This window comes from Heterodontus francisci, chromosome 6, assembly GCF_036365525.1.
Source record: "Heterodontus francisci isolate sHetFra1 chromosome 6, sHetFra1.hap1, whole genome shotgun sequence".
Classification (NCBI taxonomy): Eukaryota; Metazoa; Chordata; class Chondrichthyes; order Heterodontiformes; family Heterodontidae; genus Heterodontus; species Heterodontus francisci.
The window spans coordinates 96,786,010-96,801,604 of NC_090376.1; the positions used below are offsets into that span (position 1 = coordinate 96,786,010).

At 45.7% G+C, this 15,595-nt stretch overlaps 1 protein-coding gene across 3 annotated transcripts in view; it reads right to left on the minus strand.

Annotated features, from left to right (window-relative positions):
- tpp2 (tripeptidyl peptidase 2) overlaps window positions 1-15,595 on the minus strand; it is a 277,723-nt gene that overhangs the window by 196,515 nt on the left and 65,613 nt on the right. For all 3 annotated transcript variants that reach the window (XM_068034106.1, XM_068034105.1, XM_068034107.1), the window contains exon 8: window positions 8,260-8,336. In XM_068034106.1, the coding sequence (XP_067890207.1) occupies window positions 8,260-8,336 (77 nt within the window). The remainder of the gene's footprint in view (window positions 1-8,259; window positions 8,337-15,595) is intronic.

Below are 15,595 nucleotides of genomic sequence, written 5' to 3' on the forward strand. Positions count from 1 at the left end.
AGAAGCTGCAGTGCATGCATGATGACGTCATAGTGACATCACTCACTGCACAGACTCAGTTTCATCCCAGACTCCCAGCTTATGTAAGTTTTTAAAATTTCAATACTTCCCAGCACAGCATTTACTGTGTGTGTCTGGCCTGACCCGACCTGACTCGACCTGGACTCGGCCTGACCCAACCTGAGCCTGAAAGCTGTACCTGGAAGATGGGCCTGACCCAACCTAACCTGACACGTCGCCGGGTCCTGTCGGGTTCGGGTCGTGTAGCAGGCCTCTAAATGGAAGGGAGGGAGGAACTCAAGAAAATTACAATCACCAGGGAAGTGGTACTGAACAAATTGTTGGAGCTGCAGGCTGACAAGTCCCCGGGTCCTGATGAACTTCATTGCAGGGACTTAGAAGAAGTGGATAGTGAGATAGTTATAATTTTCCAAAATTCCCTAGATTCGGGGAAGGTTCCGTTGGATTGGAAAATAGCAAATGTCATTCAAAAAGGGAGACAGAAAGCAGGAAACGACAGGGAGTTAGCTTAACATCTGTCTTAGGGAAAATGTTAGAAGCTATTATTAAAGATGTTATTGCAGGGTATTTAAAAAAATTCAAGGTAATCAGGCAGAGTCAACATGGTTTTGTGAAAGGGAAATCATGTTTAAACAATTTTTTGAAGTTCTTTGACGGAGTTACATGTGCTGTGGATAAAGGGGAACCGGTGGATGTATTGCACTTAGATTTCCAGAAGGCATTTGATAAGGTGCCACATCAAAGGTTAATGCAGAAAAATAAAAGCTCATGGTGTAGGGGGTAACATATTGGCATGGATAGAAGATTGGTCAGCTAACAGAAACAGAGAGTAGGCATAAATGGGTCATTTTCTGATTGGAAAGATGTAACAAGTGGTGTGCCACAGGGATCAGTGCTGGGGCCTCAACTTTTTACAATTTATATAAATGACTTAGATGAAGGGACCAAAGGTATGGTTGCTAAATTTGCTGGTGACACAAAGATAGGGAGGAAAGTAACTTGTGAAGAGGACATAAGGGGACTACAAAGGGATATAGATAGGTTAAGTGAATGGGCAAAGATCTGGCAAATGGAGTATAATGTGGGAAAGTGGGAAATTGTCCACTTTGGCAGGAAGAATAAATAAAAGTATATTATCTAAATGGAGAGAGATTGCAGAGCTCTGAGATGCAGAGGGATCTGGGTGTCCTAGTGAATGAATTGCAAAAAGTTAGTATGCAGGTACAGCACGTAATTAGGAAAGCTAATAGAATATCATCGTTTATCGTGAGATAATTGAATACAAAAGTAAGGAGGTCAGCTATGTGGCCTGGTCCAATCTACACCTTCTCCTTTGTTATCTCTTGCCCCACCCCCACCTCACTTGCTTATAACCTGTGACTTTTCTAATATTTGTCAGTTCCGAAGAAGGGTCACTGACCCAAAACGTTAACTCTGCTTCTCTTTTCACAGATGCTGCCAGACCTGCTGAGTGGTTCCAGCATTTCTTGTTTTTATTTCAGATTTCCAGCATCCGCAGTATTTTGCTTTTACAAAAGTAAGGAGGTTATGCTTCAGCTATACAGGGCATTGGCGAGACCACATCTGGAGTACTGTGTACAGTACTGGTCTCCTTATTTAAGGAAGGATGTAAATGCGTTGGAGGCAGGACACAGGAAGTTTACTAAACTAATACCTCAATGGGCAGGCTCTCTTATAAGGAACGATTGGATAGGCTAGGCTTGTATTGGCTATAATTTGTGAAGACTAAGAGGCGACTTGACTGAAACATATAAGATCCTGAGGGGTCTTGACAGGGTGGATGTGGAAAGGATGTTTCCCCTTGAGGGAGAATCTAGAACTAGGGGTCACTGTTCGTGAATCTTTGGATTTCTCTTCCGCAGAAGGCAGTGGAAGCTGAGTCTTTGAATATTCTTAAGGCAGAGGTAGCTAGATTCTTGATAAACAAGGGGGTGGAAGGTTATCGGGGTAGGTGGAAATGTGGAGTAATCAGTTCAGCCATGAACTTATTGTAATGATGGAGCAGGCTCGAAAGATCGAGTGGCCTACTCCTGCTGTTAATTCGTATGGTAGTATAACCTGATAATTTAAACATGCTTCTGCCATTTACCTCACTGGTCCCTTAGATTTCAGTTTCATGTCTGAAAGATGTTCCTTAGTTTCCAACGTTCACCTTCAAGCTATCATAGAACATTACAGCGCAGTACAGGCCCTTCGGCCCTCGATGTTGCGCCGACCTGTGAAACCATCTGACCTACACTATTCCATTTTCATCCATATGTCTATCCAATGACCACTTAAATGCCCTTAAAGTTGGCGAGTCCACTACTGTTGCAGGCAGGGCGTTCCACGCCCCTACTACTCTCTGAGTAAAGAAACTACCTCTAACATCTGTCCTATATCTATCACCCCTCAACTTAAAGCTATGTCCCCTCGTGTTTGCCATCACCATCCGAGGAAAAAGACTCTCACTATCCACCCTATCTAACCCTCTGATTATCTTATATGTCTCTATTAAGTCACCTCTCCTCCTCCTTCTCTCCAACGAAAACAACCTCAAGTCCCTCAGCCTTTCCTCGTAAGACCTTCCCTCCATACCAGGCAACATCCTAGTAAATCTCCTCTGCACCCTTTCCAAAGCTTCCACATCCTTCCCATAATGCGGTGACCAGAACTGCACGCAATACTCCAGGTGCGGCCGCACCAGAGTTTTGTACAGCTGCAGCATGACCTCGTGGCTCCGAAACTCGATCCCCCTACTAATAAAAGCTAACACACCATATGCCTTCTTAACAGCCCTATTAACCTGGGTGGCAACTTTCAGGGATTTATGTACCTGGACACCAAGATCTCTCTGCTCATCTACACTACCAAGAATCTTCCCATTAGCCCAGTACTCTGCATTCCTGTTACTCCTTCCAAAGTGAATCACCTCACACTTTTCCGCATTAAACTCCATTTGCCATCTCTCAGCCCAGCTCTAAAGCCTATCTATGTCCCTCTGTAACCTACAACATCCTTCGGCACTATCCACAACTCCACCGACCTTCGTGTCATCCGCAAATTTACTAACCCACCCTTCTACACACTCATCCAGGTCATTTATAAAAATGACAAACAGCAGTGGCCCCAAAACAGATCCTTGCGGTACACCACTAGTAACTAAACTCCAGGATGAACATTTGCCATCAACCACCACCCTCTGTCTTCTTTCAGCGAGCCAATTTCTGATCCAAAGCTCTAAATCACCTTCAATCCCATACCTCCGTATTTTCTGCAATAGCCTACCGTGGGGAACCTTATCAAACGCCTTACTGAAATCCATATACACCACATCCACGGCTTTACCGTCATCCACCTGTTTGGTCACCTTCTGGAAAAACTCAATAAGGTTTGAGGCACGACCTACCCGTCACAAAACTGTGCTGACTATCGCTAATGAACTTATTCTTTTCAAGATGATTATAAATCCTATCTCTTATAACCTTTTCCAACATTTTACCCACAACCGAAGTAAGGCTCACAGGTCTATAATTACCAGGGCTGTCTCTACTCCCCTTCTTGAACAAGGGGACAACATTTGCTATCCTCCAGTCTTCTGGCACTATTCCTGTCGACAATGACGACATAAAGATCAAGGACAAAGGCTCTGCAATCTCCTCCCTGGCTTCCCAGAGAATCCTAGGATAAATCCCATCTGGCCCAGGGGACTTATCTATTTTCACACTTTCCAAAATTGCTCACACCTCCTCCTTGTGAACCTCAATCCCATCTAGCCTAGTAGTCTGTATCTCAGTATTCTCCTCGACAACATTTTCTTTCTCCACTGTAAATACTGACGAAAAATATTCATTTAACGCTTCCCCTATCTTTTCTGATTCCACACACAACTTCCCGCTACTATCCTTGATTGGCCCTAATCTAACTCTAGTCATTCTTTTATTCCGAATATACCTATAGAAAGCCTTATGGTTTTCCTTGATCCTATCCGCCAATGACTTCTCGTGTCCTCTCCTCACTCTTCTTAGCTCTCCCTTTAGATCTTTTCTGGTTAGCTTGTAACTCTCAAGCGCCCTAACTGAGCCTTCACGTCTCATCCTAACATAACCCTTCTTCTTCCTCTTGACAAGCGCTTCAACTTCTTTAGTAAACCACGGCTCCCTCGCTCGACAACTTCCTCCCTGCCTGATAGGTACATATTTATCAAGGACACGCAGTAGCTGCTCCTTGAATAAGCTCCACATTTCGATTGTGCCCATCCCCTGCAGTTTCCTTCCCCATCCTACGCATCCTAAATCTTGCCTAATCACATCATAATTTCCTTTCCCCCAGCTATAATTCTTGCCCTGCGGTATATACCTGTCCCTGCCCATCGCTAAGGTAAACCTAACCGAATTGTGATCACCATCATCAAAGTGCTCACCTACATCTAAATCTAACACCTGGCCGGGTTCATTACCCAGTACCAAATCCAATGTGGCATCGCCCCTGGTTGGCCTGTCTACATACTGTGTCAGAAAACCCTCCTGCACACACTGGACAAAGACTGACCCATCTAAAGTACTCAAACTATAGTATTTCCAGTCGATATTTGGAAAGTTAAAGTCCCCCATAACAACTACCCTGTTACTCTCGCTCCTGTCGAGAATCATCTTCGCTATCCTTTCCTCTACATCTCTGGAACTATTCGGAGGTCTATAGAAAACTCCCAACAGGGTGACCTCACCTCTCCTGTTTCTAACCTCGGCCCATACTACCTCAGTAGACGAGTCCTCAAACGTCCTTTCTGCCACTGTAATACCCTCCTTGATTAACAAAGCCACACCCCCCCCTCTTTTACCATCTTCTCTGTTCTTACTGAAACATCTAAATCCCGGAACCTGCAACATCCATTCCTGCCCCTGCTCTACCCATGTCTCCGAAATGGCCACAACATCGAGATCCCAGGTACCAACCCATGCTGCAAACTCACCCACCTTATTCCGGATGCTCCTGGCGTTGAAGTAGACACACTTTAAACCAAGTTCTTGCTTGCCAGTGCCCTCTTGCATCCTTGTAACCTTATCCCTGACCTCACTACTCTCAACATCCTGTACACTGGAACTACAATTTAGGCTCCCATTCCCCTGCTGAATTAGTTTAAACACCCCCGAAGAGCACTAACAAAACTCCCCCCCCCAGGATATTGGTACCCCTCTGGTTCAGGTGAAGACCATCCTGTTTGTAGAGGTCCCACCTACCCCAGAAAGAGCCCCAATTATCCAGGAAACCAAAACCCTCCCTCCTACACCATCCCTGCAGCCACGTGTTCAACTCCTCTCTCTCCCTATTCCTCGCTTCGCTAGCATGTGGCACGGGCAACAACCCAGAGATAACAACTCTGTTTGTTCTCGCTCTAAGCTTCCACCCTAGCTCCCTGAATTTCTCCCTTAAATCCCCATCTCTCTTCCTACCTATGTCGTTGGTGCCTATGTGGACCACGACTTGGGGCTGCTCCCCCTCCCCCTTAAGGATCCCAAAAACACGATCCGAGACATCACAAACCCTGGCACCTGGGAGGCAACACACCAACCGTGAGTCTCTCTCGTTCCCACAGAACCTCCTATCTGTTCCCCTAACTATGGAGTCCCCAATGACTAATGCTCTGCTCCTCTTCCCCTTTCCCTTCTGAACAACAGGGACAGACTCTGTGCCAGAGACCTGTACCCCATTGCTTACCCCTGGGAATCATCCTCTGCTATCATGTTCCACTCCAGAAAGCTAGACAGTGAAGGACAGAACTAGAGCCTAATCTTTACACTTTATAAACTTTTATTTAGAGATACACATTACAGACGTGCACCTCCTAACCCAACAACCACCGTTTCAATCTGCTCCTATAATAGGAGCACAAGTGAATTCCCAGTTAATGCCCATCACCTGAAAACAATTAAATACTCAATTAATATCACCTTTCAAATTAACCGTCTCACTCCCTGCATCCTGAAATCCCCTCTTTAAAAAAAAAATTGCTGTGGGTCACCCTGGTCTGTGAAATGAGGCTGCAGAGCAGGAGCGAGTATTTGTCCAGACAAGTGCCAGATGAATCCAAATCTACTGGCTTACTCAAACAAGTGCTTGTGGGAAATGTAATCATTCACTGTTGCTGCCAACTCTGATGACAAGGCAGATGGATTATGAACTGAAACTTAAAAAAATGCGAACAGCAAGTGTGCTGAATGCCATAGATGAAGTGATATGAGCTGCAAATGACCCTGACACTTGACGTAGGAATACCCGAGAAACAAAAAAGAATGGAGTTTCTCAGCCTCTCGCATTGATGCTGACAAATCAGAAGAGAAACAAAATACAGTAGGTACACTTTCTCAAGATTAGCGTGTAAGCACAGCTGCTTCTGCCCGAAAGAAACAAAATACTTAAGACCATTGTTATGAACCCTGTGGAGATCACCAACAAACCAAAAGAATCAAATAACCCGACTCACCAGAGTCTAGGAAATAAAAAACAAACATACAAAATTTCATTTTTATAAATTTTACATTTACACTCAAACCAAAACAAATTAAACATGAACTAACAGTTAATCACGATCGATGTATGTATATCTTAAAGGTTACATGTTAACAATCAGATGTTAGAAGTCCTTTGGCAGTCTTATCAGCAATATGATGCCAAACCATCACCAAGTCCTTCAGGTCTTTGAACCTTTCAAGTACATCTTCAGATTCCCGTCTCCCAAGTTGCAAAGACCAGTTCCACTTGATGGCAGTTTCCCTGAACGTCACCGATAACATCTCCACCAAAACTGTACACCCTTCTGGACCTTTTGTGTTCTTGCTCACAACAGTCCTGGTGGTGTAGCTTCATTGGTTCTGCCTTATGTAACTTTTTAAGGCACCGGAAGCAACAGAAAGCAACTTGCATTTTCCAAGGGTTAGCTCTCAGAAAACGGGTTCAGTTCAGCAGCTCTGGGAAAGATTTTTTAAAACAACCATTCCAACCTGCTGCTTTTTGCAGTCTGTGTAACCTTGGAAAAAAATCTGAAACCCGAGCTCCAGTCACATAACTCTGGTTAAAAAAAAAACTTGTTTATTTCGACAACCTGCTTCTGACCTCCCAGAACCTTGAAGTCTTTAATTTCATTTTCAAACCAGGGTATGTCTTAAAACACATATGGAATCCAAAGTCACAGCACCCAACAGGTCAGCAGCACAGAACACAGTCCGCACACATGGGGCTGGATTTTGGTTTGGAGGCAGGGTTCCTGGTGCCGAGCCGAAAAGGCGGGCAAACCCCGCCTTTGCCTTTTCATGCCTCCCCGGAGAGATCCTCCGATCTTTTTAAATCAAAGTTTCACGAGCCAAGATCCCAGTCCCTTTAAAGACGGGGATCCCACCTCCAAGAGCTGCCGGCCAATCAGAGAGCCAGCAGCTCAGCAGTACTAGCAGCACCACCAGGAGCAACGGCCACTGCCAGTACTGCAGAAGCCTCGAGCCCAGGCCTAGTGCTAGAACCCCAGACCAGAGACAGGCGATGTGGGGTCGTCGGGGCAGACCCGGAAAGCCCTGGCAAGGGGAGGGTGGTTGTGCAGTCCGGTGGGGGAGGGAGGGGGGGGAAGAGCGGGTAAAGCTGTTCCTGGTTGGGGGGGGTCCTCTGTGGGTCACAAATTGCCCACGAAGGAGAGACCCTCCGCCCTAACCCCGCAGTGAGAGCGTCTCGTGTTGCAAGACAGTACGCTCTGCCGTTGGTAAGATCCCAACAGTAGCGGGAGGAGGTCCATAATTGGCCGGAAAAGCCATTGTTGGCCGATCCTGCCCCCAAGAAGATCGCTTGGCAACGGGTCCTCTGCCCCGCCAACACCAACCCGCCACCAGTCACAATTCTACGTGCTCCTGCTGCCTCAGGGAGGCCCATAAAGTCCAGCCCAAGGACTTCATCGCACCATGTAACCTTTGAAATAGGTATTAATGTAAGTGGCTAATGGTTAACGCTTTTTGGCCAATATAAGCAAATGTCCATTTTAAGCAGTGGGGACTGTATTGGGACAATCTTGTATCGTACTAGCACTGATAAAAAAATCACATTACCAGTAATTTGTTTCCCCTTTCCACTAACAATCCAAACTCATTGTCTGTCAAATCTGATCCCACAGTAAGAACTTACATGTCACTCTACTGTTCTATGATTTTATATATTTTATATCACAATGTTAGCAAAGCACTGATCAATTATACTCACCCTGCATTGGGCCAATGTGTAGCCTCACCGTAGCTGTAGTTCACAAGATCACATTTATATTTTATTGCTTCAATCATCTGTTGACAGAATAGGAATAAGGTTTAAATATGATCCGGGCTTAAATATTTTCACACAAGAAAAAGCCGGCATTGTGAAAAATTTTGAACCAAAAGGAACTATATTCAAAACCACCCTTCTTCCACCTTTTTCAAATAACTTATAAAACAAGAATAAACAGGTGCTGTTACTGCATCTTTGAAAGGCATTGTGAATGGTATGTGAATTTTCTGAAAGCATTTTAATTTAATCTCTAATAATTTTAACGCTTTCTTGTATCAATCACTTTTTAAAAATGTTAATTAAATTTATTTTAAGACATTGACAAGATCCTGAGCATAATCTAGACTGGTACATCACCATAGCACTGAGGAAATGTTGCATTGTTGGAGGTGCTGTCTTTTAGATAAAATGTTAAGTCTTAAATGTTAAGCCCTAGTTTATATTATGATTTTCTTCCTTCACACACTTTAAAGAAGCCTTGGATGATTCACTGTTTCTAGCCTCTACTCAGCAACTCTCCCACAGCAATATCATAGAAACATAGAAAGATTAACAGCACAAAAGGATGCCCTTGCAGGCTGAAAAACAGCTGTCCAGTCTAATCCCACCTTCCAGCTCCAGGTCCACAACCCTATACATTACGGCATCTCAAGTTTCTTAAATGCGATGACGGTTTCTGCCTCTACCACGCTTTCAGGCAGTGAGTTCCAAAGCTCTAACAACCTTTGATTAAAAACATTTCTCCTCAATTCCCCGCTAATCCTTCCACCAATTGCACCAATTACTTTAAATCTAGACCCCCTGGTTACTGATCTTTTAGCTAATGGAAATAGAACCATAGAAAAAGTACAGCACAGGAGGCCACTGAGCCCATCGCATCCGCGCCGGCCTAATAAACTAGCCGCCCAAACAAATCCCACCTTCCAGCACCTGGTCCATAGCCCTGCAAGTTACAGCACTTCAGGTACATGTCCAGGTACCTTTTAAAAGAATTGAGGGTCTCTGCCTCCACCACCATTCCTGGCAGCGAATTCCAGCCACTCACCACCCTCTGGGTGAAAAAGTTTCCCCTCATGTCCCTCTCTAAACCTTCCACCAATCACCTTAAATCTGTGTCCCCTGATAACTGATCTCTCTGCCAGGGGAAACAGGTCCTTCCTGTCCACTTTATTTAAGCCCCTCATAATTTTGTACACTTGATTATTTCAGGGGTAATGCCGTCCTTCCCAGGGGCTTTTCCACTGGTTAGAGAATCAATGGCATCACTGAGTTCCGATTTTGTTGGCTGTTCGTCCATGACTGGCAGAGACTGGGTTGCATTGAGGGCGGTCTCAGTGACAACATTCTCCCTGGAGTACAGTTCTAGGTAGTGCTCCACCCAGCTGTCCATTTGCTTGCGTTGGTCAGTGATTGTGTCCCCTGATTTAGACTTGAGGGGGCGATCTTCCTGATGGTTGGCCCAAAAGCTCTCTTAATGCCATCATACATTCCTCTGATGTTTCCGGTGTCGGAGGCCAGCTGAATACGACTGCATAGGTGTTGCCAGTTGTCATCTGCGCAGCGCTTGGCTGTTCTTTGTGCAGCGTTTCTGGCTGCTTTAAGTGCTACAGATGTTAACTCGCTTTCTTGTACTTCAACAGTGCAACGTGCTTAATGGCTATGACAGGTTCCAGCTCTTCAAAGTGAGATTGAAACCAGTCTGCATTCTGCTTCACATGATTGCCCTAGGTGGTCATTGCTGAGATAGATGGCGCCTCTGATGTGGGCCCACTTGGTCTCTGCATCCCCTGTAGTAGTGTTTTGAAGGGCTTTTTCAAGTGAATTTCGAAACTTATGTAACAGCTGTGGATAAAAAATTCTGTTAGCATTGATGCGCGGGCAGCCCTTCTGCTTGACATGATGCAGCTTCTTTGGTTTGAGTCTAACCTTGCTGCATACCAGGGAGTGGTCGGTGTCGCAGTCCGCACTGTGGAAGCTGTGTGTGATTTGAACAGAGGCTTGCCTTGTGTCGATGAGGTCCAGCTGGTGCCAACGACGTGATCTTGGGTGCCTCCAAGAAACCTGGTGACAGGGTTTAGTATGAAAGAACAAGTTGGTGATGCAGAGGTTGTGATAGGAACACAACTCCAGCAGTCTCTGTCCATTCTCATTCATCCTTCCAATGTCATAGCGCCCAAGGCAGGAGGGTCATGAGTCATGGTCGGCCCCAACCCTGGCGTTAATGCCAATATAATCACCCTCTATAAGAACAAGGGTGACCGTGGTGACTGCAGCAACCACCGTGGAATCTCCCTGCTCAGCATAGTGGGGAAAGTCTTCGCTCGAGTCGTTTTAAACAGGCTCCAGAAGCTGGTTGAGCGTGTCTACCCTGAGGCACAGTGTGGCTTTCGAGCAGAGAGATCCACCATTGACATGCTGTTCTCCTGTAGCTGGCGAAGGGAGAAATGACACGAACAACAGATGCCCCTCTACGTTGCTTTCATTGAGCTCACCAAAGCCTTTGACCTCGTCAACAGACGAAGTCTCTTCAGACTACTAGCAAAGATCGGATGTGCACAAAGCTATTAAGTATCATCACCTCATTCTATGACAATATGAAAGGCACAATTCAGCATAGTGGCGCTTCAGACCCTTTCCTATCCTGAGTGGTGTGAAACAGGGCTGTGTTCTCGCACCTACACTGTTTGGGATCATCTTCTCCCTGCTGCTTTCACATGCGTTCAAGTCTTCAGAAGAAGGAATTTTCCTCCACACAAGATCAGGGGGCAGGTTGTTCAACCCTGCCCGTCTTAGAGCCAAGACCAAAGTACGGAAGGTCCTCATCAGGGAACTCCTCTTTGCTGACGATGCTGCATAAACATCCCACACAGAAGAGTGTCTGCAGAGACTCATTGACAGGATTGCGGCTGCCTGCAACGAATTTGGCCTAACCATCAGCCTCAAGAAAACAAACATCATGAGACAGGACGTCAGAAATGCTCCATCCATCAATATCGTCAACCACACTCTGGAAGTGGTTCAAGAGTTCACCTACCTAGGCTCAACTATCACCAGTAACCTCTTGATGCAGAAATCAACAAGCGCATGGGAAAGGCATCCGCTGCTATGTCCAGACTGGCCAAGAGAGTGTGGGAAACTGGCACACTGACACGGAACACAAAAGTCCGAGTGTATCAAGCCTGTGTCCTCAGTACCTTGCTCTATGGCAGTGAGGCCTGGACAACGTATGTCAGCCAAGAGCGACGTCTCAATTCATTCCAACGTCGCTGCCTCCGGAGAATCCTTGGCATCAGGTGGCAAGACTGTATCTCCAACGCAGAAGTCCTCGAGGTGGCCAACATCCCCAGCTTATACACCCTACTGAGCCACTGGCGCTTGAGATGGCTTAGCCATGTGAGCCGCATGGAAGATGGCAGGATCCCCAAGGACACATTGTACAGTGAGCTCGTCACTGGTATCAGACCCACCGGCCGTCCATGTCTCCGCTTTAAAGACATCAGCAAACGCGACATGAAGTCCTGTGACATTGATCACAAGTCGTGGCAGTCAGTTGCCAGTGATCGCCAGAGCTGCCGGACAGCCATAAAGGCGGGGCTAAAGAGTGGCGAGTCGAAGAGACTTAGCATTTGGCAGGAAAAAAGACAGAAGCGCAAGGGGAGAGCCAACTGTGCAACAGCCCCGACAAACAATTTTATCTGCAGCACCTGTGGAAGAGTCTGTCACTCTGTGGGACAGCACAGTGGCGCAGTGGTTAGCACCGCAGCCTCACAGCTCCAGCAACCCGGATTCAGTTCTCGGTACTGCCTGTGCGGAGTTTGCAAGTTCTCTCTGTGACCGCGTGGGTTTCCACCGGGTCCTCTGGTTTCCTCCCACAGCCAAAGACTTGCAGGTTGATAGGTAAATTGGCCATTGTAAATTGCCCCTAGTGTAGGTAGGTGGTAGGAGAATGGTGGGGATGTGGTAGGGAATATGGGATTAATATAGGATTAGTATAAATGGGTGGTTGTTGGTCGACACGGTGGGCCGAAGGGCCTGTTTCAGTGCTGTATCTCTCTATGACTCTAGAATTGGCCTTTATAGCCACTCCAAGCACAGCTTCACAAACCACTGACCACCTCCAGGTGCTTACCTATCGTCTCTCGAGACAAGGAGGCCAAAGACGGAGAATTTTGTACACCTCAATCAAGTCACCCTTTATCCTCCTCAGTTCCAGGGAAAACAACCCTAGGCTCCCCAATCTTTCCTCATAGCTGCAACCTTCAAGCCCTGGCAACTTTCTTGTAAATCTCCTTTGCACTCTCTCCAGAGCAATTATGTCCTTTCTGTAATGTGGTGACCAGAACTGCATGCAATATTCCAGTTGTGGCCTAACCAGTGTTTTATACAGTTCCAGCATCACATCCTTGCTTTTGTACTCTATTACTCGGCCAATAAAGGAAAGCAATCCATATGCCTTCTTCACTACTCCAACCACCTGTCCTGCCACCTTCAGGGACCTGTGGACGTGTACTCCAGGGTCTCTCACTTCTTCTACCCTCCTCAATATCCTCATGGTTATTGTGTATTCCCTCACTTTATTTGCTCTCCTCAAATGCAATACCTCACACTTCTCTGGATTGAATTCCATTTGCCACTTTTCCGCCCACTCAACCGAATCATTGATATCATTCTGGAGTCCATGGCTTTCCTCCTCACTGTTAACTACATGGTCAATTTTTCTGTCATTAGCAAATTTCCCAATCATGCCTTCCACGTTTAAATCCAAATCATTAATATATACCACCAACACTGAACCCTGTGAAATACCACTGGAAACAGCTTTCCATTCGCAAAAACATCCGGCAACTACTACCCTTTGTTTCCTGTCCCTGAGCCAATTCTGGATCCAACCTGTCACCTTCCCTGTAGCCCATGTGTTTTCACTTTACTGACCAGTCTGCCATGCGGGACCTTGTCAAATGCCTTACTAAAATCCATGTAGAGCACATCCACTGCACATCAATTCTCCTTGTTACTTCCTAAAAAAACTCAACTATGTTAGTAAGACATGAGCTTCCCTTAACAATGCATGCTGACTATCCCTGATTAATCCGTGCCTTTCTAAGTGTTAGTTTATCCTATCCCTCAGAATAGATTCTAACAATTTACCCACCACCGAGGTCAGCATGACTAGTCTATAATTATTTGGTCTATCCATCGCACCCTTTTTAAACAGTGGTATAACGTTCGCAGACCTCCAATCATTTAGTACCTCGCCTTAGAGGCCTGCCCAGGTCAGGAATAATAACCCAGACGAACTACAGCGGACCCTAGCCTGACCCGGCCCAAGTCCCTCCGATTTTGCCCCGAGCCCAACGCGACCCGAGCATCCATTTACTTACCTTCCTGACACCGAACCTGCAGCGCATGCGTGATGACGTCATAGTGACGTCACTCGCTCACTGCACAGACTCAGTTTCATCCCAGAGTCCCAGCTCAGGTAAGTTTTTTAAATTTCAATACTTACCGGCGGAGCACTTAGCGTGCATGTCCCGCCTGACCCGACCTGGACTCGGCCAAACCCCGAAAGCCGTACCCAGAAGATGGGCCTGACCCTACCCGAACCTGACACAAGTCATCGGGTCCTGTCGGGTTCGGGTCGGGTAGCAGGCCTCTACCTCGCCTGTATCTAGTGAGGATTTGAGATGATCCTCAGCACATCTGCTATTTCCTTCCTGGCTTCCCTCAACAACCTAGGATGCAATCCATCCGATCCTGGGGATTTATCCACTTTCAGGGATGTCAGACCCTCAAGCATTTCCTCTTTCATTATGCTTATTGTATCCAATATTTCACACTTCTCCTCTTGAACTACAATGTCTGCATCAGCCCTCTCCTTTGTGAAGACAGAAACAAAAAACTCATTAAGAACCCTGCCCACGTCTACTGCATCCATGCATAGGTTCGCCTGTACATCTTTGATACGTCCTACCCTTTCCTTAGTTATCCTCTTGCTCTTAATGTACTGATAAAACATCTTCGGGTTCTCCTTGATTTTACCTGCCAATAATTTTTCATGTTCTCTCTTTGTTTTTCAAATTTCCTTTTTTACTTCACCCCTGCCTTTTCTATACTCCTCTAGGCTTTCTAAAGTATCAAAATATTTGTGATCGTCATAAGCTTTCTTTTTTTGCTTTAAACTTACTCTGTAAGCTTTTAGATAACATGGGGCTCTAGATTTGGCAGTACCACCCTTAATCATTGTGGGGACATGCCTACACTATACCCGTAGTATCTTGCTCTTGAATGCCTCCCACTGGTTTGCCACTGATTTTCCTTCAAGTAGCTGTATCCAGTCCACTTTCGCCAGGTCACCTCTCAGTTTCGTAAAATTTGCCTTTCCCCCAACTTAGAACCTTTGCTCCTGTTTTATCTTTGTCCCTTTCCACGATTATGCTAAAACTAACTGTATTATGGTCACTATCTCCAAAATAGTCACCCACTGCTACTTCATCCACTTGGCCAGCTTCATTACCGAAGACTAAATCCAGAATTGCACCCCCTCTCGTTGGGCTTGTTACATGCTGGCTGAAAAAGTTCTCTTGAACAGAGTTCAAGAATTTTGTGCCCTCTGTGCCCTTCATGCTGTTTGTATCTCAGTTGATATTGGGGCAGTTGAAATCCCTAACTATTATTGCCCTAAAATTCTTGTACTCAGAAATCTGCCTACATATGTATTCTTCTACCTCCCTCTCACTATTTGGGGGTCCATAGTACACTCCCAGTAATGTTGCTGCCCCCTTTTTATTTCTGAGCTCCACCCATATGGCCTCATTTGATGATTCATTTAGCATATCATCCCTCCTCAAAGAGGTTATTGATTCCTTCACTAATAATGCTATACCCCCTCCTTTTTTATCTCTCTATCATGCCTGAAAACTCCATATTCAGGAAATAGGTCTTTCCTATCCACTCTATCTAAGCCCCTCAAATTTTATGTATCTCAATTAAATCTCCCCTCAGCCTCATTCAAAAAAAAACAAACCCAACCTATCCAATCTTTCCCTGTAGCCAAAATTCTCCAATCCTGGTAATATCCTTGTAAATCTCTTCAGTTCTCATCATTGCATTAAAGAAAGGAACACAGTACTCTAGCTGCAGTCTAAGTCGTGTTTTATGCAGTTCCAGCATAACCTCCCTGCTCTTATACTCTAGGCCTCGGTCAATAAAGGAAAGTATCCTGTATGCCTTCTTGACCACCTTATTACTTGTCCTGCTACCTTCAGGAATCTGTAGA